Genomic DNA, 23,900 nt, shown 5'->3' with positions numbered 1-23,900 from the left:
TCTACTACAGTGTTGGTTCATAGATTCAGGATATGATTTCCCTACTGGAGACAGGAATCAATTTTCTTCAGTCTACATTCCCCTAAACAAATAATTACAATTTTCTAAGAGTGAAAAAATGAATATACAAATAAATAATTACGCCACCAAGCCCCTAGAGCCCTTTAGCTATGAGATTCTCCATTTAACCACCACAGTATTAATAAAACAACATTGCTCTTCCAATACAATCCCTTTTTTATTCTTGTGTTAGTAATAAATTGAATCCCTTTCTCTGCCAGTTGCCAGCAGGTTTGCTGCACACATGGTGCTTGGAAAGGCTACTGTTCAAGAATATCATGCATGATATATGTATGTAAAAAACTAACCCTATCTTGGCTTCAGATAAGTCTTTTCAGTTTGTGAAGGTAGAAAATGGTTCACACTTGACTCTTTTTCCCAAATGGGCCCTCGCTAAGAAGAGGAGGAAGAATGAGGGGGTTGCGCAACTACCGCTCTCTAATTTTGTGTAGAAATACAAACAGGGCTTACCAATCTTATGATCATAATTTTGTAACTAAAAACCCCTGTTTCTTGTCAATATACTGTATGCTCTAGCATGAAACTAATAGACAATTTACTTATGAAACAGGGGACCAGGGAATGTGCATTGATCAATCCCTTTTGTCTTTTTGTATGTTTGTAGTTAATTTGGCCAGATCAGTTGCACTTCCATTGTATTTGTATACTTTATTTAGCCTTGGAGTGCTCCCACAACCTCTTTCTGTATAGAAATACAAACAGGACACTCCACAGGGTTTATACTCATAGATCAAGGAGGTGGTACTTGTACATGTCAGATACAGTCATAGGTAGAGCAGAGTTCTGTGAAACTGCTGTGGAGACTGCTTGGTAGGTTTTATAGGTCAGGGTTCCCTCTAGCAGAAATGGTTTAAGGCATGAAACACAATAGCCTGAAGCCTTATTCAGTACTATGATGTCTTTACTTTAGGGCAGTAATGCCACCTCCAGCTATCAATCCTAGGGTGGAGCATAATGCTGCTATTTCTAGATTTCCTACTATGTTACATTTCTAGAACATTCTCTGACAAAACTAGTCCTGTAATCTGACTAAATCTCTCTTTGGCTGTCCCTGTTCCCAACTTTTAATAGAAGGGTTGTCCCTCTACAGCAGAACTGTTTATAGCACCTTGTGACACTAGGTTTCCCAGAGCCTACAACAGAGACCTTCCTCGCACACCCTTAACTCTCCAGAATGAGTTAAGTGCCCGGTGCTCACTGCCAGAGGGATCGGCACCCTCCAAAAGTCCAGAAATTGTCAAGTAATACAATGGCACTCAGGGCTACAAATGGGACAAGCCCTTAATTCAAATTTTATTGCGGTAGTGCACTACCGCAATAAAATTTGAATTAACGGCTTGTCCCGTTTGTAGCCCTGAGTGCCATTGTATTACTTGACTAGGTTTCCCAGACACATCCACCTGGACAAAGGATGGAAGCCCAAAGAGGAAGGACCACCCCTTTCCAATAACCATAATAAAGTGTTTCAGAAAGTGGTCACTAACCTATGGGGCAATAAAAAAGATATGTACTATGAGGTGAGACTGTCGAGGTTGAGGTTGTTTTCTCTGGAAAAGAGGCGCTTGCGAGGGGACATGATTACTCTGTACAAGTACATTAGAGGGGATTATAGGCAGTTGGGGATGTTCTTTTTTCCCATAAAAACAATCAACGCACCAGAGGTCACCCCTTTAGATTAGAGGAAAGGAGCTTCCATTTGAAGCAGCGTAGGTGGTTTTTCACGGTGAGGGCAGTGAGGTTGGGGAATGCCCTTCCTAGTGATGTGGTAATGGCAGATTCTGTTAATGCCTTTAAGAGGGGCCTAGATGAGTTCTTGAACAATCAGAATATCCAAGGCTATTGTGATACTAATATCTACAGTTAGTACTAGTGGTTGTATTTATAGTTTATATATGTGAGTGTATAGATTGGTAGGTGTGGGTTAGGTGTGCTGGGTTTACTTGGATGGGTTGAACTTGATGGACACTGGTCTTTTTTCAACCCTATGTAACTACGTAACTATGTATGTAAGTAAGATAACAGCTTTAAATTTACTTATACTTAGTTGCTTTAGATTTACCATAGATTTTACTTATGCTAGATATACTATGGATGAATGAAGATCTTCATAGTCAGCTTCTGCCTGATAACTAGGGCAGGGATCCCCAAACTTTTCTCATGAGCCATGCCCAGATGTAAAAAAATGTAGTTTACAGCATAAGTAGAACACAGCCCTGTGAATGGTAAGGACTTGTACATTCCAAATATACACAGACTGTATTTACTTGGCTCTGTCACATTGTATATTCTGCTCAACAAGTGGCATAACCATATAAATGTCAGTAAGCCTGCAGGCGATATGGGGTCATTATTGCACTTACAGTGTCAAATCAATTGTTCTGAGGAAGGAAGACTGATATCAGTCAAAGCAGTCACACAGCCTGCCGAGCTTTGAATTCTACTAGGTGTCATTGCAGCGCCCATATATAACATGCATGAATAAAATAAATGCATGCATATTATAAACTGAGATATGTATATAGTTAGAGATATGTATTTATGTGGCAGAAGATACAGTGAGCACACGATAGATCCTCTTTAAGCAATGTTGCTGTGTGCCAGAAGTCACATTAAACTATCATACTGTGCTGTGTATCAGGCAAGGCATCAGAACGATAGAGAAAAGCTATAAAATAGTAATGCAGTTCCAAATGCCCTTCCACTACTTTGCACATGTATGTTAAGGAGAATACTGTTTTGCTCAGTAGATATATTTTGCCTCCCTCTGATACAAACATCGGATTATTTTTATTCCTCTTCTAACATCCCCCTCTAAATCCATCACTGTTCTTTTGTGTGCTTTCTGTGACTTGTGATGAAATGCGGCCTTTAAATAAAAAGAAGTGTATGCTGTATGTGAGGGGAGAGATAGGGAGTGCTGGAGCAGAGAGACAGATATAGCGAGGAACGGAGAGCAGAGCATGCTGTACCATGCCGAATGCCTAATGTTCTATGTGGATAGCATAGAAAAACTCTCGCAGCGACCGTGACGAACCCACACCCTCATTCCATATTCTATCTTGATTACTAATGTTCTGTCATTACTTTTCTAGACAGGACTGGGGAAAAGTTACATTCCTTTCCAATAAATGCAACAAGGAAAAGCCTACATTTGATTTCATTACACAAATACATACACAGGCATGGAGGCTCGTGGCAATACTTTCACTAAACATTTTCATTTGTTTAGCAAGCAAATGAACAAATACAACAGGGAATTACGTTTCTATACAATTTCGAAATACTACAAGCAGCTACATATTTTGAGAAATTGTTCTAATTATTCAGCCCTATTCTCTTCTCCCTAGTCGAGCAGAGGATGCTGGCAAGAATATTCTCTCTACCTGCCGCAGTGAGGATCAATAATAGCAGTTTTCCCTATTTCTAAAAGCATTCTTTTGTCTGTTGAACGTATTATCGAAAACAAATGTTTTATTTTAGAGCTTAGACATTTTGCACAAAGTGGTTTGCAACATTTCAGATGAAATTGGTTTGCTTACAGCCCAGAAGCACAATCATTTGCAGAGCTTGTTATACCATATTACAGGCGTGCAAGCCTGACTTATATCTGACCATTAATGCCACACGGTCCTAAGAACAATCTTGTTATTGACTAGGACTGGTTTTAGGGTAGTGCGGATACAATATTAAAGGGGAACTCCACCCAAACACAACTAAAGCTGTTTGAAAAGTAAACATAATTTCAAGCAACTTTGCAATATACATCAATTAAAAAATATGCAGCATTTTCATGATACAATAATATGGTTTGGAACAATTACCTAAGCCTGGTCCCCTGTTCCCCTGCTGATCTGGCTGGCTAATTTGAGAGTAATTGACTGTCCTCAGCCTGCCTCCAACCTGCATCCTCCCAATCCCACAATTCCCTGCACACATCATGTCAATAAGGAAAGGAACAGTACAATGCATTGTGGGTTATGTAGTTCCTGCATGCTGTCTGTAAGCTGTGGACAAATTGTTATAATATGTCACATCAGTGTTTTAGTCCCTCCTCCCCTACCAGGATTTCAAATGATGCAGAAAGAGAAGAACTTTTTTTGCGGTTGGATATCAGCATATAAAAATGGTATATATATATAATATGAATCCCTATTCACAAGTAGGTTGCAGGTTTTCTGCATTGCCAGAGACTTCATTTTGTCTTATTCCGCCAGAGTTGGCCAAAGCTGGCCAGGTGCTCTAGGCACGTGTTTGTGCGGTGATGTCACAGCGGGGGAGCATGAGGTGACAAGTGGTGGTAGGGACAACAGAACCTGGACCAAGGGTATGCAGAGGAGGCCCCTGCCTAGGGGCTAGTACTGGCCCTGAATTCTGCGCCTGATGGAATATATACTTTAACTTTTGAACCCAACCAGAACGTTATGCAGCACAATGCAGTACAGTTGCTCTATAGACAGCTTAGAAATAATCTAGCTACTAGCTATCAGTAACTGAAGCTGGGGAATCTACTGTACTTCATATATATATGTATATATTTCTCCTTGTTCACATCTTCTGTCTAATATTATTGTTTTCTTGGCTTCAGTGTTCTCCTACCTCTACTACTCACCTTAAATCATACACATTGTGATTATTTAAAAAAAAAAAAAAAAAAAGCCACTGCATACATATAATGAGCCAGATGTTTCACCAAAACACTACTGCCAATATCTGATTAAGAAAGAAGCAACTTACCCAGCCATGACTATAAAGAAGTCCAACCTATTCCATGTATCTCCAAGGTAACACTTCTTCCCAAAGATGCCCAAGGCCACCATTTTCACGACCATCTCCATTGCAAAGAAGATGAATATAAAGTCATCGAAGACCTAATAGAGAATGATATCAGATAATATAAAATATAAGCAATCAGTATATTTGTCATTTTATCACACTCTGCCCAACTTTTATGTTTTTACATATAAATCAGTCGTGGAAAGCTGAGAATTTTCATCGCAGCTTTAAGTGTTTAATCTTAAAGGAACAGTAACGCCAAAAAATAAAAGAGCTTTAAAGTAATAAAAATATAATGCACTGTTGCCTGCACTGGTAAAACTGGTGTGTTTGCTACAGTAACACTACTATAATTTATATAATAAGCTGCTGTGTAGCCACGGGGGCAGCCATTCAAGCTGGAAAAAAGGAGAAAAGACACAGGTTACACAGCAGATAACAGACAAGTTCTGTAGAATACAATAGTGTTTTATCTGTTATCTGCTATGTGCCTGTGCCTTTTCTCCTTTGAATGGCTGCCTCCATGGCTACATAGCAGCTTATTAATATAAATTATAGTAGAATTTCTGAAGTAAACATACAACTTTTACCAGTGCAGGGCAGCAGCACATTATATTTTACTTTTATACACTTTCATTTTTTGGTGTTACTGTTCCTTTAACATGGTATCGGTGTGTGAAATGCTCAGCTGAAGCGCAGTGCAGGGACATTACTATATTTGCAGGCTCAATGTCACCTCTTGTCAGGCCTTAATTGTTAAGATAGCAGGTCATTGTTAAAAGTCTTGCGTAACCTTTAATAGTAAAGGCATTACCATATGGCCATGTATTAGCATATATAGAAACTGCATTAGGATGAATTAAATGCACAACAGTTCTGGTTAATTAAATCACTGAAATTTGACCCCTAAATCACTTAGTCCTGACCGCAAAATTATTGAAAATCGCTTTTTTTTGCTATCTGCACTGAAATTAAAGTACTCCATGCAGTAGAGTGTTTTGCCCATTAAACAGAAATATGATCAACAGATTAATTTCTCTGTAATTATAAGGCTGCCTAGGAGCATTAATGGGGTTTAAAGACATTTTGGCTCAAGCCCCACTATGTGGTCCAACATTTGGTTTGGCCCTTCCCCTGTTCATAGGGTTCTAAACATTTGAAAAAAAATTAAAAAAGAATAGGCCATTAGATTATATTAGGGACTGGTAATGAGCAATTTTTTTCACCAGTCATGGATTTGCTGCAAATTCTGCATTTCACCATTGGCAACTGTTTTCGTGAAACTGCTGAAAAAATTTTCCACGTCAAAAATTTGCAGATTGAGGAAAAAGTTGTGTCCCCGTCACAAAGTTCCAATTGCGTCAATAAAGCCACGTTTGCGTTACAAAAATCGCGTGCAGTAGCCTCATTTTGCAGATTTTCTGCCGTTTTGCAGATTTTTCAGCAGTTTCGTGAATAGATAGATAGGTTTCGATTTTGAGTCACACACAAAATGTACAAAGAGTTAGGGAGCAACACAAACATGAAAAGGCTTCACGGGGGTGCCAAATAAGTGCTGTAATTGGCTATTTGGTTGCCCCTATATGGGCTGCCAGCCAATAGGTGGCTCTGATTGGTGGTACACCAGGTGTAACTTGCCATGAATTCAAAAATACTGTATGCTCCTGCTTTGGGGCCACTGGGCAAACATGTTGCTAATTAGCCACTGGTTGGGGATCAATGTTCTAGTAAATAATAGTCAGACTTTCGCTGTTTGCCTGCTGGTGATTGCACATTTGCAAGCTTTTCTAATGCCAACATGGAGTGCTGCAAATTTCCTATACATCCAGGCCCACTCGATTGCTTCTGTTGTTAGAACAGCTGCAAGGATTATGTGATATGCATAGATATCATAGCAACAACTGTATTACTATTTCCCCCATAATAGTATATATCTGTAAAGTACAGGTCCCAGTTGTTCAACTTACTTGAAGAATTTGGCATCGCTCTGATGAGCAGTCGACATCTTCACAAGGCTGGAACATTCCGAGGGTTACACAGTTCAGAAGAATTACCATCATGCTAAGACACTCGAACCAAGTAAGAGGAGGAAGGTCAAGGAAAATTCTTTGCATACATTTCAATGTGCCTCACATCTTCCTCTAACCCTGTTGAATTTCTCTTGACTGTACAGAACAAACCATTTCAAACTATTTCAAAGTGTCAAATCTCTAACCAGGTCTAAAATTAGGTATTAAAGCAGTACTATCTGAGTTTGAAGTGGTTCCTAATAGTTTCTTTTCATTGTAACCCATAATTCTCCAACAATATCAAAGCTACAAGTACATGAACACAAAGTTTTACAAGTAGCACATATGGACCATAATAAAAAACTCAATTTGCTCATGGTATTTATGTAAGCTCTGTGTGGCTGTGTATCTTATCTATGTTTATTTTTATTCAATGTAAAGCGTGTCCCCCTGTTTGTACTATGAATCTATTGTACAAATGTACAGCACTGCATTTCCAGTGTTTACACAGTTAATAATGTACCCCTTAGGGTGATGGCCCACTGGGAGAATACCCACCCATGCTTAAAACTCGGCTACCACTGGGGACTAATCTCTCCGTGGGCCATCACCGTCATTGTTATAATACACATTGTTATAATACACAAGTGGTAATGAGTCATGTGACACAAATCGCATGAGTTAGTGCTGATTCCTCATGATGACATCACCAAGTAATGACATCACTAAGCCCCATATATTAGAATACACTTTGCAGAATATTCATGGCTCTGATGCATTAAACATAATTAAGACATACCAATTAAAAAACAAAGAAACAGGGTCACTCATTAATGTGGAGGCTGCAGAACTAAACATCAGCTCATTCAAGAACATTGCCATACTGCTTTATGGTTTTCCTACAGACCCAACAACGCTTTGGGGCTAAACCTGGGAACATATAAGAATTTCCAACAATATAATCTGTTCTTTCTGACAGGAAAGATGCACGGGTCAACTTCTCAGAATGTTTTATTTACTGATCAATGAAAAATATTGGGAACTGATAAACTGGCCCTGCAGTTGGAGAGCCGCAGGCGAAGGCTACATTTGGCAGTTAAAGGGGTTGTTCACCTATAAATTAACTTTCAGTTTGACATAGACAACAATATTCTGAGACAATTTGTAACTGGTTTTCATGTCTTATTTTGTGTTTTTTTTGTTGGTTATTTTGGCTTTTTGTTTAGCAACTCCCCAGTTTGGTATTTCATCATATCTCTTGTTGCTAGGGTCTTGTATACTTTAGCAACCAGGCAGTGGTTTGAATGAGAGATTAAATATGAAAAGGAGAGGGACCGAATGGAAAGATAAAAAGAAGTAACAATAACATTACAATTGTAAGCTCAGAAAGCAATTGTTTTTAGCAGCCGGGATCAGAGACCCCCACGTGAATGCTAGAACAACGTAGAGGAAGGCAAATAATTAAAAAACTATTACAAAAAAGGAAGAATAATTGCAAAGTTGCTAGGAATAGGACATTCTATAATCTACTAAAAGTTAACGTAAAGATGAATCACCCCATTAACCAGGCAATTCATAGTGATTTGTTTGTTTATCATGGTGATCAGACACATTTTTGCTGTGTAAATTGTTGCCAGACAAGTTACTCTCACCCTAGGTTACGATGGAAAAAGTAACCTGCTATTTGTCCTGTATTCAATTATTGCAACACTAGGACCAACGACGCAGGGAGCTGTTTTAAGCTCTAGTGATGATTTTCAAGTTGGCACTGTCAGGTGGTTCTCATTTAAGTCAGTTGGAGATGATGGGACAATTTAAGTCTAATACCTAATGCCACATGGGCATATCCTAGGCAAGCCTAAAAACGCTTGATGAAAATATACCGTGCTACTGGAAATTGAGCCTACCTTGTGCCTGCACCCAAATGAATGAAATACGCTCGGGTGCAGGCACATCCTCCGATATCCACCGAAAATATGAAGGCTCGCGTTTTTTGATGTATATCGGCTACATTTGTCTTCACCTGAGCATATTCATTCGGCTGCAGGCACAAGGTAGGGTAAATTTATAGTAGTGGAGCATATTCTTGGCAAGCGTTTTTCCTCTTGCCTAGAATACGCCGTGTGGCATCAGCCTTAGGTTGCATGGACAACTGGAGGTGCTGTATGTAGGATCAGGGCAGAAAGGGTAAGTGCAGAGTGACAGCTTGGTACAAAGGTTCTGAGCTCCCCTTTGGCTGCTGTACAGCACATACACTTCCTATACCCCCCTGCCCTGTGTAATTAGCTATTGCAAGTCAAGTACACTCTGATGCCCAAAGCTGTAAAATCCAAACCGCAGTTTCCTATGTTTGTACACCTTAATAACCATGTAGAAATCCAGGCAGTATTTGTCGAAGCACATTACACTGCTTGATAAACTTTGTGTGACAGTTAATGGCAAAGCATTACAGAGATTTTAAGCAACAAGCTTCTTCCTCTGGCGCCATAATAACTCTTAAAGCAAAGATAATCTGTTTTGACTCAGATTTGTATACTGAGTTTGTTTGCAAACGCCTTTACTTCTCCTTATCCTCTCCAAAGCTATAAGCAAAAATACACACACAAATACATCCTGCTGGATTATGGATTCTCTTCTAAAGGCCCTGAGAGAGAGAGTGAGAGTGAGAAGCAGAATAGAAGGAATGTGTTCTGAAGAAGGTGGGAGAAAGTGGGTAGAGTGATGAAGAGAAAATGGGGGAGCGATGTTGACAAAGGAAAATAATTAGGGGTACCCACTGGCTAACTCACTACCATACATGTAAGGGTTAGTTGCAGAGGTACAAGGGAACCTGTGTTGGGCAACGCTGATTTACTCCTGATTTATTTACCACACTTCTGCTTCTCTCAGCTGTCTTAAAAATGCCCTGGGGCCTTATCCAATCGTTGTCATAGTATCCATCCTATATATGTGTGAGTGTGTGTATGCACTCCTGTAGTTGCTAATTTACAGTGGTTTTCACTGTCTGGCTTCATAGATTTTACTCTCTGTCTTTGTCTGATTGTCCCTTGAAAAGCTGTCTTTTGTAAGGTCCGGTAACACCAAAGGGTTTTATGTGTTTAATTACTACTGTTTAATTACTATAACACTGCATGGGTTCACACTGTGTATTTGCTTAAGAATCTCTGCTGCAGTTTATCCATTCAGGTTGAAATAGGGCTAAAGGGCTGGAATTTACATAGCAGATAACAGACAAGCTGTGCAAAACACTGTGGTTACGAAGACGCATAGTGGTCAGATCCCATTCTCACAGAACTACAGAATGAAAAACTGTGTCTCAGTGTCTGCCCTCACTATATCATATACTGTTATTTTGAAAAAGATGGTAGCACTGCAATGAATATGCCCATGTAGCATACCATGTACGGCGGGAAGCCACTCTTTGTCACTGAAAGCATTGCCAGTACTGGAGACGCTGTGAGTGATAAACACATTTTGCAATACAATTTGATAAATAAAACGATAAAAGTAAAGTCCAATGGGATAATAAATATAGTGATATACAGCAATGTTAATGGTGCTTACTGCACAATATTACTTGTTTAGACAATTCTATTACAGGTATGGGACCTGATGTCCAGAATGCTTGGGACCTGGGGTTTTCAGGATAAGGGATATTTCCGAAATTTGGATTACATAATATATTTCTACTAAACAATCATTTAAACATTAAATAAAGCCAATAGGATTGTTTTGCCTCCAGTAAGGATTAATGATATTTTAGTTGGGAATTGGAATAAAAAACAAGCTATTGTTTTATAAATATAGAGAAAAAAAAGACATTTAAAAAATGGGAAGTATTTGATTAAAATTGAATCTATAGTAGATAGCATTCCCATAATTGGAGTTTTCTGGATTATGGGTTTCCGGATAACAGATCTCATACCTGTAATAAATTAGCTTTATATTATACAATGTTCTTTCTAACAAACAACATCCCAAAGAAGGAAATACTGGTACCCAAGAGATCTGGCAGAGATAAGCCATCAGGCAAGATGTATCCTCACTGGTGTAATACTGAATGTTACCTCTAATGTTATATGTGTTTCTTTGTTTTTCACTTTGTCAAACACTTTCAGGAATATTGCATTATGGGATCAGTGCCAGTTTAGCCATTTCCTATTCGGAGCATGAACGCATTATGGAAGTAATTGTAAAACAGCCATTAACAGCAATGACTTCCATCTGAATTACAGGCATAATGTTTCTTTACAAACCCAGTCCTCGGTCTAACTATGCCCTGCACTGTGTGTGAAATGTAATTACAGTTAATCATATGATCTTTGTATCTTTTACCCTAAAATATCTGTAATAGGTATGCTTTATCTATTTGCATCATTATGACGTGTTTATAACCTACACAAAATAAACACATACATATATTTATAAATATCCAGAATGGGTCTGAGGAAATTTGGCATCCAAGAAACAGGTGCAAACTGGATATTTATAACAAACAACACCAACTAAAACACTATAATTCTTTACTAAAATTGCACCCCCCCCCCCCACACTTCCCAAAATGGCACCTCTGCTGTTTTTACCCTTACTTCCAGCTCTGCTTATATCCACAATGATTCGGACTGGGTAGTACCAAACTGGGGTACAGAAAAGGCCTTACCAAGAAGTGGGCAGTGGTAGGCATAAAAGTGTGCCTGATAATAACTTGATGTGGATTTAAATGCCCTAATCTATAATTTTTAATTGTTGAGAGCTGTGTGTGTATATATATATATACTGTATAGTTCTGAAGTATAATTACATCATGACATCATTAATGACAAACGTTTGTCTTGTTCTTTTTTCTTGAACACAGATGCAGTATTTGTACAGTATGCTTGTTCCCTGTAATCTGGCAGTGAACTGAGACATCTGTGGGCTTTTATTTGTTTGTTATGGTTGGAATTGGAGTTATTTTCTTAGTTTTACCAAACAGTGGACATCCCCCAATCTAGGAAGGAACAAAAGCAGGGGTGTAATGCACAATATTAATATGTTGTATGTATTGCTGAGTAACTAGTATTCATTATTTCTTCTGTGGGCAGTGGGCACAAGAAAAGGATTTGCTCATTCAGGCAGTTCTCTAACGCAGAAAACAGCATTGCTCGGCCTGTAAACCCTACAACATTAACACATTAACCCCCCATCATGAGCAAAGACCTAATTCTTGAAGATGATGAATATTTCAGTACAACCACTAGAGGGATGCACATTGAACATTCCTGCCACATACTACAGGTTACAGATTATTCTAATACAGGTATGGCACCAGCTATCCAGACTGCTTGGGACTTTCCAGATAAGGGGTCTTTCTATAATTTGGATCTCCATGCCTAAAGTCTAATAAACAATCATTTAAACCCAATAGGATTGTTTTGCATTCAATAAGAATTAATTATATCTTAAAATCAAGTGCAAGGTACTGTTTTATTATTACAGAGAAAAGGGAAGTCATTTTTCAAAATTAGAATAATTTGATTAAAATGAAGTCTGTGAGAGATAGGCTTCCTGTGATTCAGATCTTTCTCGATAATAGGTTTATGGATAATGAGTCCCATACGTGTATCTGGAGAAAAACAATGTTTATTTAATTCATTGTGCAATATGGGATTGTGCTTGGTCCTTTTTTAATTAGTGGAAACTTTAAAAGTTTTGGATGTAGGAACCAAATACTTGTAATATATGTCAATGTGGGTGACAGCAAGTACTTATATGTTGTTAGTCAGGTTATTGTTTTTCAAAGTTTAAATACTTGTGACTGTGCAGTAACACATATTTAAGCAGAGCATGAGGGAGTTAAGATGCTAGTAACCTCTCTCTTCACTTGGGATTTGTGAGGTTTGGGGAGGGATAAGTTTTCCTGGGGTTGGAAGGGATTGGCTGCTGGGTGAGATAAGAGAGAAATAGCAGGGGAGCAGGTCAGTAAACTTTGGGCAGCTCTGGCAGCTTTTCTCTCTCCCTTACTTGGGGGGGGGGGGCAGGGTGTGGGACCCGGCAGACGTGGAAGTGTCATTGTACCTGGGGTCATGGGAGGACTAAGAACTTGGTGGAAGCTACATAACTAGGTTCGACTGGATGTTGTTAAACTGTACAGTGTTGGAGGAGCAAGACCCCATGATGTTACAAGTTCTTTGCCTTGGTTGTTTGTTACACAAGAGGCTAAACAGGGGTACCGTACCACACGTTGGTTCAATCAAAACATTCATTATAGTCTTCATGCAAGAAACGTTTGTCTGTGTTTGTCCTGTATTCCATGAGGGCCGAGCGGGTGAAGACATGTAGCTGTCCCAGCCAGACACACGTGCCTTTTTTAAGAACACTAAGGACCAAGCTTTTGCACTCCTTAGTACTCTTATACTTGCACCCATGGGCACAGTAAATGATCCCTAAGGGGGCATTTACTAACATATGTATTTCTTTTTTTGTAATTCACATTTTTTGCGCTTAAACTCAAATTTATGGGGTGAAAAAAAATCAGGATTTTTTCAGCATTTATTAGCGTCAAAACTACAACAAACTTAAAAGTAAAAATATGCTATCTAAAAGCTGTCAAGGTCCTGTAGAAGTCATTAGAAGTTGTCCTGGGCGAATTGTAACAATCAACTTGACGGTTTTGTTTCAGTTTTTTGCATCCACTTTTTTCCACTTTGTTGTCGTTTTTAACCAATGAGTGGACATTAGTGGTTTTTTTTAAAACTGAGTAAAGTTGTGGTAGAAAAATCCAGGAAAGTTACGCAAACACAAATTTGAATAAACTTGCCCCTAACGGGATCAGTGTGTCCCAGTTCTCAAATCTTAACCTTATCCAGACTTTTATTATCTCCACTGGATATAAAATATCCATTCTGGCTGCTCAAAGACAAACTTTCCTTTAGCAAAAGAAAAATGTAACAGAACCTGCCGGCAAAATATTCCCGACAAGCCTTCGGTAAATCGCTCAGCAAAGAAACCGGAGTTAAACTGTTTAAGTCTGCGTTTTCCTTCCTTTTTTATTATAACTTCAAGGTGAAATGCTTTTTTAAAGTACATGCCTTTACTGTTCCAACCAATGTTCCCTCTAAGCGGTGAGGCCAGCGCACACAACAAATTGCAGCGCACACATTGAATCTGATGTGAAAACACACAATTTAATACCTTTTCTTCCCCCCCCCACCTCTCTAAACGCACTGTGTTCGGAAGGAGAGATGATTTTTGTGCACATGGTCGGAAAGTAATTAGAGGGAACGCTGCTTGCAACATCTTTGTCAGACAATAAGACAAAGTCGCGAGGCTGAATCTGAGGTCCCAGAGAGAATTCTCAGAAATGCCCACAATAAGAATCCGCGCTGAAGACTCGCTGTAAACATAACCAGAAAATCTATTGCAGTTCAAACGTAAACAACACACAGATTAAATTTAAGAACCCACGCTGAGAGCCAGAAAATCTCCGTTCAGTGAGTGGCAATGGTTAAAGACGTGCTTGAGAGGAAAACAGAGATCATTAAGATCTGAAAACTATATATCGTTTAGAAGAGCGTTTCATGCCATTTTTCATACTGACATAGTTATTAATGAGATTTTTGGTTCGGTATTTTTCTCATCTATATATACATATATCTAGATAATTCTGTATTAATAAGTCTCAGGTGCTCGGGGTGAAATCTATTTGACTCTGAATGAAATGTATCATCAGATTTGATATAACCCAGTGCTTAACTACTCATAGTACTGAAAGGTCAGGCAAAATCCTTTGTTGATAAAATCAACATAATTTAACATGCCTTCTGACTGGTATATTGTCTTTTGTATTTCATATGACTGATCGTAAAGTAGCATTTCTCATACATGCACATTAAAGGTGCCCAGCAGATATCAACTGTTGGCTTGGACCCTTTGAATGAGTTATCCAACTGAAGGTCAGTGCATTGGACCTGACTGATCTTACTGAATAAGACAGTAATCAGGAGAGGCAGAAAAACTGAGGATCATGTAACCCCCATGTTGTACCAGGGGCCACATGATCAGGTCAGCCCATTTTAGCCCACATCTTGGGTGCCCAAACTAGGCCAAGATACACTCATTGTGTCCTACACAAGTGAGAAGATATTTCTATGTAAGGTCAGCTGATGCTTTGAACATTGAACTTCTTGCAATCATTTATTCTGAACATCTTCCATGACTTTCTAATGAATATTTAGCAAGGGCTTTGTCAGTAACGAATGTGGTGGAAAAATAAAATATTTAGATCTCTCTTCTGTGCGCTCCTTATTATGAACCCAAGTGGCTACTGGGTTTGATCAATTTATAAAACTTGGCCCAAGATATAATGATTTTGCAATATGATATTTTGTTAACATCATTTAAATTTATAAGCAATTAATCTGGGTAAAGCTAGCTCAGTAAGGAAACACTCTAGAGAGAACTTCCACTACCTTTCCTTGTAAGATAGAACTCCAGTAATCTACAGAATATGATCGTAGTCATGGTGGCAATTCCTCACAGTACAGAGCAGGACGCATGGTGGTTTGCACCTGTTTTTGGCACTTTACACACTGCTATTTAATTAGTAAATGACCCCTGATATTTTTGTGTAAGATAGTTAGGCTCACAAAAAAAAGATTTTACAGGTATGGGATCTATAACCCCAAATCCTTGGCACCTGAGGCTTTCTGGATAAAGGATCTTTCCATAATTTGTATCTCCATACCTTAACTCTACTAAAAAATAATTTAAACATTAATTAAACCCAATAGGATTGTTTTGCCTCCAATCAGGATTAATTATCTCTTAGTTATGATCAAGTACAAGGTACAGATATGGAATCCGTTATTCAAACAGCAAGAGATTACGAGAAAGCCATTTCCCATAGACTTCAGTTTAATTAAATAATTGAGTTTTTTTTTTTTTTGAAAAATCCCTTTGAGTTCTTTGGGGATGCCAAATAAGCACTGTGATTGTCTATTTGGTATCCTTATGTGGACTATGCCTGTTTTCTATCTGAAATAAATAGGGGTGCATTATTTCCCAATGTAGAGCGATTTGATTTGTGCCCCAGTTTAAGATGAGTTATAGCTAGTGATGGGCAAAATGTTTTGCCAGGCATGGATTCATGGCGAATTTCCACGTTTCGCCATTGGCGGATTGTTTCACGAAACGGATGAAAAAATTTGCTGCGGAAAAATTCGACGCACGTCCAAAAATTGTCGCCGGCGTCAAAAAAGAAAAGTCGCGGGCGTCAAAAGAATAGCCACGCAACGAAATAATAGCCGCGGGCAATGAAATAATAGCAGCGGGCGACAAAATGATAGCCGTGCGACAAAATAATAGCCGCAGGCGACAAAAGAATAGTCGCGGGCGACAATTTTTTTTGCCGCACGACATTTTCAACGTTTCGTGGATCTTTTGAAAGATTTGCCAATTTTTCGGCGAAGCGAAACGGAACAGATTCGCTTATCACTAGTTATAGTTACATTTATTGGCCATTCTACTGGAATTATCAGTAACAAGCAAAACCAAATGAATTAAACCAAAACTGTTCAGCTGAGATTGATCTGATATATGTATGGTTAGTATGCACACACCACCACACTAATACCCAGCAATCCCCTAATTGCATGAATTTGCATGAATTCCTTTAAATACCTCAGTGTATTGATTTCACATAAATCTGGCTCCAGCCATGGTACACAGCGATATCACCAAGTTGCTGCAATGCTTTGTTACATGGTTAGCTGATCCGCAAACATCTCCAAACTCTATTGTCTCTATATTTAAAATGAATATTTTATCTATCTATTCCCAAACTCACTGAATATGTTTTTCTCAAAAATCTCATGTTCCGTATTTGACATAACATGCCCATTATTTTGATGCACTGAGTAATGAGGATCATTAGGGTTGTCACTTGTCCGGTTTTGAACTGGAAAGAATGTCTGGCAATTATTACTAATGAGCAAACTTTATTGTCTGGTAAATTTTTGTAGCAAAATTTGCAGTTTCACAAGTGGTGAGAATCCATGAATTTCACGTGCAGTCTGTTTCTGACCATGCAGTCTATTTCACTGGAGAAAACAACAACGTTCTGTTGCGCCAGAAAAGAAAATAGCAGATGTCATTACTATCCACCCTTGCTATGCACATCAACCAATGAGATTGGAGCTCACCCCAGCCCTCCCCTGTATATCCAAGGAGCTGTCCAGGTGCCATGTTGGAAGATTTTTTTGTTTTCTATAAAGAACAGTTGAAAGGAGCTTCTCAGGTAGGGCAATGTATACAGTAAGCCATTGCAGAGTTAACAAAGCCTTAAATGAACAGTTCAGTGTAAAAATGAGACTGGGTAAAATAAAAAATATTTCTACTAAAGTTAGCTAGGCAAAAATGTAATCTATAAAGGCTGAGCAGATGTCTAACATAATAGCCAGAACACTACTTCCTGCTTTCAGCTCTCTAACCTCTTTTTTTTTCCAATTCTTTGTTTTAGATTTTGCGATTATGGGAAGGGATACAGAAAGGAAAAAAAGGGGGGGGGGGGGAGGGAAACAGTGCAGCTCTCTAACCTCTTAGTTAGTCAGTGACTTTAGGGGGGGCCACATGGCACATAACTGTTCAGATAGTTTGTGAGCACACAGGTCAGATTCAGATGCAAAATAACTGAGCAGTTATGTCCCATACCCCCCCCCCTCCCTAGGGTCACTGATTGGTTACTGACTGCTAACAGCTTAGAGAGCTGTAAAGGAGAAAGTAGAGATCTGGCCATTATGTTAGACATCTGCCCACTGCTGCCTAACTTACTATATTGAAAACATTTTTTATTTTGCACAGTCTATCTGTTTTACCCAGTTTTACACTGAACTGTTCCTTTAACCTAGGCCAAATATTGCCTTTCCATTGACTTCAACACATTTTGGGTACATTTTTCAAGTTTTGTGATATTTTGTGCAAGTTTGCTCATCACTAGCAATCATGTATCTGTGCATAAGCACAGATGAACATTTCCTTTTGGGTTCATTGTTTTTGTGTGGGTTCTTCCATCTACACAACACACTACTACTACTTACTGATGCACTTTTTTGAGGCATTATGGGACACCAAAAGGAAGCAATGATTGGCTATAGCACCCAGATTTTGTGTTCTACCATTGGGAACTTTCAATATCTGCATTGCTGCTCCATTACATTTCATTTAGATGAATGGGATATCAATGTATTTAAAATTTTCACAAGTATTAATTAATACTCTTGCACTATAGAAATGCTTAAAACATGCACAAATATAGTTTTCAATAAACCTGCTTGTTGCCCTTGGCTCTTACCCCATGCTGCCATGCCCCTGATTCTCTGCTGTGCTGTTTATTGCCCAGTCGGCATGCTATATTCTTCCCCAGCAACCATTACTTTAGTGACAGCTTCCTATGATATCTGTCTGACCGTCTGTCAACCTCTGTATCCTAGTAACAGCTTTCCCATTTCTAGGGCACACATTGTTAATTTAAACTTCTTTAGTTGTTTTGTTATTGAAGCATTGTACTACATCCATGAAATGAACAAAGGCAGAAACATCATTGTAACCTATTTCTATACAAGGTTTGCTGGCCCCGTTGTCCTTTAGATGGTGCTGGGTTTCAATTCCCATTTCTATTACTTACAACTGAAGGCTGAGACAGGATTGTTGTTTTAGCCCAACATCTAGAGGGTCACAGGTTTACATCTATGTTATAAAGGGACATTAGCCCTCTACACATTTAGAACAACTACCCTTTTACCCACACAAAATAGATACTCCACAAATTCAAAATAAAGTTGCAGCCAGAAGCCTGTAAGTAAATGCCATCCGTCAACATTACAACATTAGGCTTTAGTTCCTATTTCATTGGTTTTACCAACCAACATCTAAACAACCCTCACTATAAGACAATATCCAGACAATAGTCCAGCTGGCTACGTTACTTGCATCTAGTCATGACTTTTTAAATAAGGAGCGAGGAAGCTTGTTATGTAATCAGTCCATACATTGGTAAATTGGGCACCTAGCAGGGGAAAGGAGAAAGAAAGGTTAAATCACTTGGGGGTGCCAAAATGTTAGGGACCCCCCAGTGATTATATTCACTTACTTGATAAATCAGGCTGGTGCTTCTTACATGCAGAAGAGCAATCCTCTTTAACCCTTTAACAAAAAGTCGGCTTGCGTGGCCCTGGGATCGAATGCGAAAGGAGGAAGAAGGAAGAGGATTGCTCCCCTGCATGTACCATAGGCTGGTGCAATTTTCTACTAACAGGAGCACCAGCCTGGGGTATCAGGTAAGCGATTACAATCACTGGGGGTGCCTTACATTTGGCCAGAGGTTCTTTTAAATTAAAGGGGTTTTATCCAACCACACCGCAGGATCAATACTCAAACATCAATGAGGTAGAGCAGGGTGACACCACTGTGGAGACACTTTGTAGGTAACTGTTGTCCTGAACACTAATATCTAATATCTTAAGGGAGTCCAGGCACAACAGTGAGAACACCCCTTTTAAGGCTTCCACCAGCCAGTTATCCAGATCTCCACATTGGAAACTGTTAAGGGAGCAATATACTAACCCTGAATCCATTCAGGAATGTGGTCCCCTCACTTTAGGACAGTAATGCATAGGAAGAGCTACCTCCAGCTATCAGTCCTTAGGTGGAGCACAATGCAGATCTTTCTAGCTTGCTTTATTATCTTATCTAACTACTAGAGCATACTCTTGACAAAGCTAGTCCTGTAATCTGACTAATCCTCATTAACGCTGTTCCTGTTCCCAAACTTTCTCTAGAATGATTGTTCCTTTCGGGTAGAACTCTTTACTAGGCCTTGTTGACACCAGACTCCCAAGACACATCCATCTCGTTGAGCAGATAGAAGACAAAATCACTATATTAAGGAGTGACAGTAAGTGGTCACTGACCTATAGTCATACCTTGTACTGGGAGAAGCACACCTCAGGTGAACCCCCCCTTCCTCGGGTGCAATATACATACAGTGAAACACTATCATTAAATACCCTTTCTAACGTGACATAATCATGTGATCAGTTTAACCCCATAAAGCTTAGTGACCATAGCAAACACATGTTAGCCAGTCCTTTTTTTCTGGTAGCCATTTGAAAAGGAAATTAGAAATGGTGAGCTTGAGGAACAACATTTTACAGCTTATGAGACTAAGATACTGTATACTCATCACACACAGTCTGTAACTGTATTTTATTCTTCATACAGTAGAAACAATTACATTTCCATCCAGGAATATTTCACTTTGCCCAAAGTCATTAAACAGTCACTATTTCTGCTACAAAGTACAGAGAAAAGGTACATTTTGGTGAAATTCAACTATGAAACACACTCCAGAATATCCTGATTGTGCCCATGTAGAGAAAATGTATCAGCCGGGAACATAAATAGATTTATGCAACAAGTGCACCAGTTTGCCATGTACTAGGCAACAATACCCATGCCATTTAACGGCAAGGGGTACAAATCCAGTAGGCATATGTGCAAGCTTGGTGACATGACCATGCATATTTATGTGCAATCTTTTTTTAATCTGTAGGAAAGTGGAAAAAATTGGCAAGATTTAATTTCACTAGAAACATGTATAGTTTATTCTATGAAAAATGCATAGAAGTTGATGGGGAAGTTTGGAATTGGATAAGGAGATAATTTTTCTAACTAAATAATCTGCATCAAATCTTGCCTTAGGCTGATATCATAAACACACTAGAAGGTCACCATGTCATAAAGATTATAATCTAATTTTTTTGAACTGAGGTGCAAATGAAAAGCATTTGGATTTTGTGCCCATTTTTTACCTTGTGATTGTAAATCATAGGAGCACAAAGGTGTCTTGTGGCTGAAAACAAATTATCGTTATTATTTTTTGTACATAAATAAAAAATCTTGGAACAGAAACATGAGTGGGTCAAAGTGATTAGATTCAGTCTGGTTAGAGGAGATACAGGGAAGTTTAGGTGATACATGATTCATTCCCTCATAAAGCAAACAGCTCCTGATAAGTTTCTTGCTAGAATGTTTCTTTATGATTCCTTTCATTCCTGATTTACGAGTCTCCCCTTACTTCTGGGAAGAATTTACATTTCAGATTCCATTAGCGGTATCCTTTTCGTGTAACTAAAATGAATCTGTAGACATATGGTTCCGTGACTTAGGATAGGCCATCCTTCTGGCTAGTATGTTCTGGGAACCCTAGGGATGCTAGCAGTGTTCAATCTGCTTAAATTCTATTTTAACTGTGCTTTGGTCCATTAGTAGCTTGTTCGGATATCGGTCATACGTTTCAATGCAACAATCTAAAACTAACATTCAGACTGAAATTGTAGGATAAAGCCCTAAAAATAACAAATCGGAGGATATTCTGAACATGAAATTGTTGGCAGACACCAATCGTACGAAAGTAACTTCCATTATAGGCCCCCCCAAGGATATCGTATAGCAAATAAAACAATTGAGGGCACATTTACTACAACAAATTGCAGCTGGGGTCCCACATGCTTGCCTCAGTTACATGTCACTTACATGTAGTTGGGCTAAACCCTGCTTGGTCCATCATGCACCCTCTTGTAAATTGCACGCAGTGCATCAGTTGACACAGGGGATCTCTGGAGATACCATTACTTCTGAAGTTGATGGTAGCTCCAGGTTTCCCAGAGCAGCCTGTTTCAAATGACAAAAACACTAACAAGATTTTCGGCATAATAGTATTCCCACCAAAGTGCAAGTTCCACTTCAAGAATTTTTACGTTTCAGCTGCAATTGTGTCAGGCACATTTCCCATTCAAAAATATGGCAATAGTGTCCAAAATTTGCACTTTGCACACTGTGCCAACACTCACAAATGATTCATTCAATCCTTTTTTTAATAGGGTACCTCAACAAACCTCTAAAATAGGATTTTTGTGCAACATCTAATGAAGTGACAAAAACACCAGGGCTCATTTTATACATGATGTGTCCCTAAAGGCTGGGGCGCCCAGCCACTAATATAATCCTCCATTTGCAACCCACTCCTAGTGATCTGCACTGAGGACTAGCTGGTGAGAAGATTTTGACAGGACTTTGCCTCTCCGTCCTGTCCCACAGTGCATGCAACCCTGAAATCGTGCCACCTTTGTTGCTGTTCCACAAATCTGGGCCTAAAAACACTGTATATTGCCCAGATGCTTTTGTACAATGACTGACAATTTAGAAGAGGATTCCCTACCACATATACATATCCTAAACATTTCATTAATTTGTGCTTGTACAGAAAAGTCGAGAGCCACAATAAGGCAAGGATAAGTCATAGCCTCTAAACATATTCAAGTTGGAATAAATCCATTATACATAATTAGGGTATTCTCGCTGCTATTGGATCAGTCCTAAACCCATTCAATGTTATGAATTCAGGAGTTTTCAAAGTGTAATTTGCATGTCCTTGATAAGTACAAATTACTTTTTGTGATCAAACACCATGAAAGTCCTCTAATAAACTACAATAGCAGGAGAAATCACTTCAAATGAAATAAACATTCGCAATATTCGCTGCTCTGAAAACAAAACATCCATACTCTCAACAAAAAACTTTACAAGACTTGATATTTGTGTTAGGGTTTTAGCTAGCAAAGGCCAATGCACAATGATGTATATTCTGTGCAATGACTATAAATCTGTTCTTCTGAGCGGTGAAGGGGATGTTCTGCATGGGCGAATAGTCTTTCCCTTTTCTCCAGCACCTGCAAAAGTTTATGTCTGAGGAAAAGGTGAAAGGAGGTTGGTAACTGCTAATTCAATCTAGGGGCCTTTGCTGGTTGCTACCTTAGGGTAAAGGCGTGTTGTTATGCCACTGCCAGAGGTGCTAGTGTAAGATGCCATAGACAGTCACTATTTATTAGGCTGGGGGCAATTGAGGGCTTTGATTACTTGAAATGCCAGGGCCTATTTTGAATCCCAGTCCAGACCTGGTGTACAAATCAAATATTCAGATAAAACAAATACTGACTGATACAGGAGGTAAAGAAGGAGCTCTCATCAGTATTTGTCACTAATTATTGCAAATATTAAGGCTATCACCCAGCTTTCCATTTGTAACATTTATATCAAGACTTGTTTGGATAACCCAGAGTTACCTAAAGGATTGTGTTGCCACGTAAATTACTTTTTATATCCCCTGTAGTTGTTTACTGGTGATTTAGTAGTGTTCTGTGATCCTGTCACCTTAGCCGTTTGGATATTATATATTTCCCACTCTCACACCTAAATCTGTTACAACTGCCTACAGACAGCATTGCTGTAAATCTAAATGAGCCTTTCACAATAAAGGATAATTGATCCTACTTTGTCTTGTGAGACACTTGCCCTGCTCAGGAGTATAGCTACATCCTGCAATAAAGCAAGACCAGATTACTGCTTTTGCTAGAAAGTTCTTATAACATTTTGTAAAGTGATTTTTTTTTTTTTTAAGTTTGATTTGATATTTTCCATCTCTTTGCATTTTTAAACCTTCTATGGCACAAGCATTTCCTAATGCAGTGGAAAGTACTGCACCTGCCTCTTGATACAGTTGCATTTGGAGTCTCCTGGTGTGCCAACTAATGTGCATGTCATTCAGAAGCTAGGGAGTGCCAGGGGCCTATGACTGCATTGTGAACACTGCTAATAGACTTCTATACCTCTTCTCTTTCTCACCTGCCACCCCTCTCTGCCAGTCCCTGCACTGGCTTCCTGTGATACACAGAATTTACTTTAAGATTGTTATACTCACCTGCAAAGTGCTCCCCAGTGCTGCGCTACTATACATATCCACACTAAATACCAAGTACACCCCCGGATATAACCAGCACTTTGCAAATCACCTACTTCACCCATCCTCTGGAACTCTCTCCCTGTCCCATTAGACACTCACAGAACCTTTAGGCCTTCAAACTATTATTTAAAACCCACCTTTTTATTCAAGCCTATAATGTATGCCCCCAGCAACTTGACTACCCAGTGATCCCCTGCAGG

At 39.0% G+C, this 23,900-nt stretch overlaps 1 protein-coding gene across 1 annotated transcript in view; it reads right to left on the bottom strand.

The window, feature by feature from the left end:
* cacna1i (calcium channel, voltage-dependent, T type, alpha 1I subunit) overlaps positions 1-6,928 on the bottom strand; it is a 163,886-nt gene extending 156,958 nt beyond the window's left edge. The window contains exons 1-2 of the mRNA XM_018093215.2: positions 6,822-6,928; positions 4,816-4,949 (exon numbers count right to left, since the gene is read on the bottom strand). Of these exons, the coding sequence (XP_017948704.2) occupies positions 4,816-4,949; positions 6,822-6,914 (227 nt within the window). The 5' untranslated portion in view covers positions 6,915-6,928. The remainder of the gene's footprint in view (positions 1-4,815; positions 4,950-6,821) is intronic.
* Positions 6,929-23,900: the final 16,972 nt, after the last annotated feature.

Source organism: Xenopus tropicalis, chromosome 4, assembly GCF_000004195.4.
Source record: "Xenopus tropicalis strain Nigerian chromosome 4, UCB_Xtro_10.0, whole genome shotgun sequence".
NCBI lineage: Eukaryota > Metazoa > Chordata > Amphibia > Anura > Pipidae > Xenopus > Xenopus tropicalis.
Note: the sequence above shows the minus strand (reverse complement) of the source record. Positions and strands in the feature narration are given on the sequence as shown.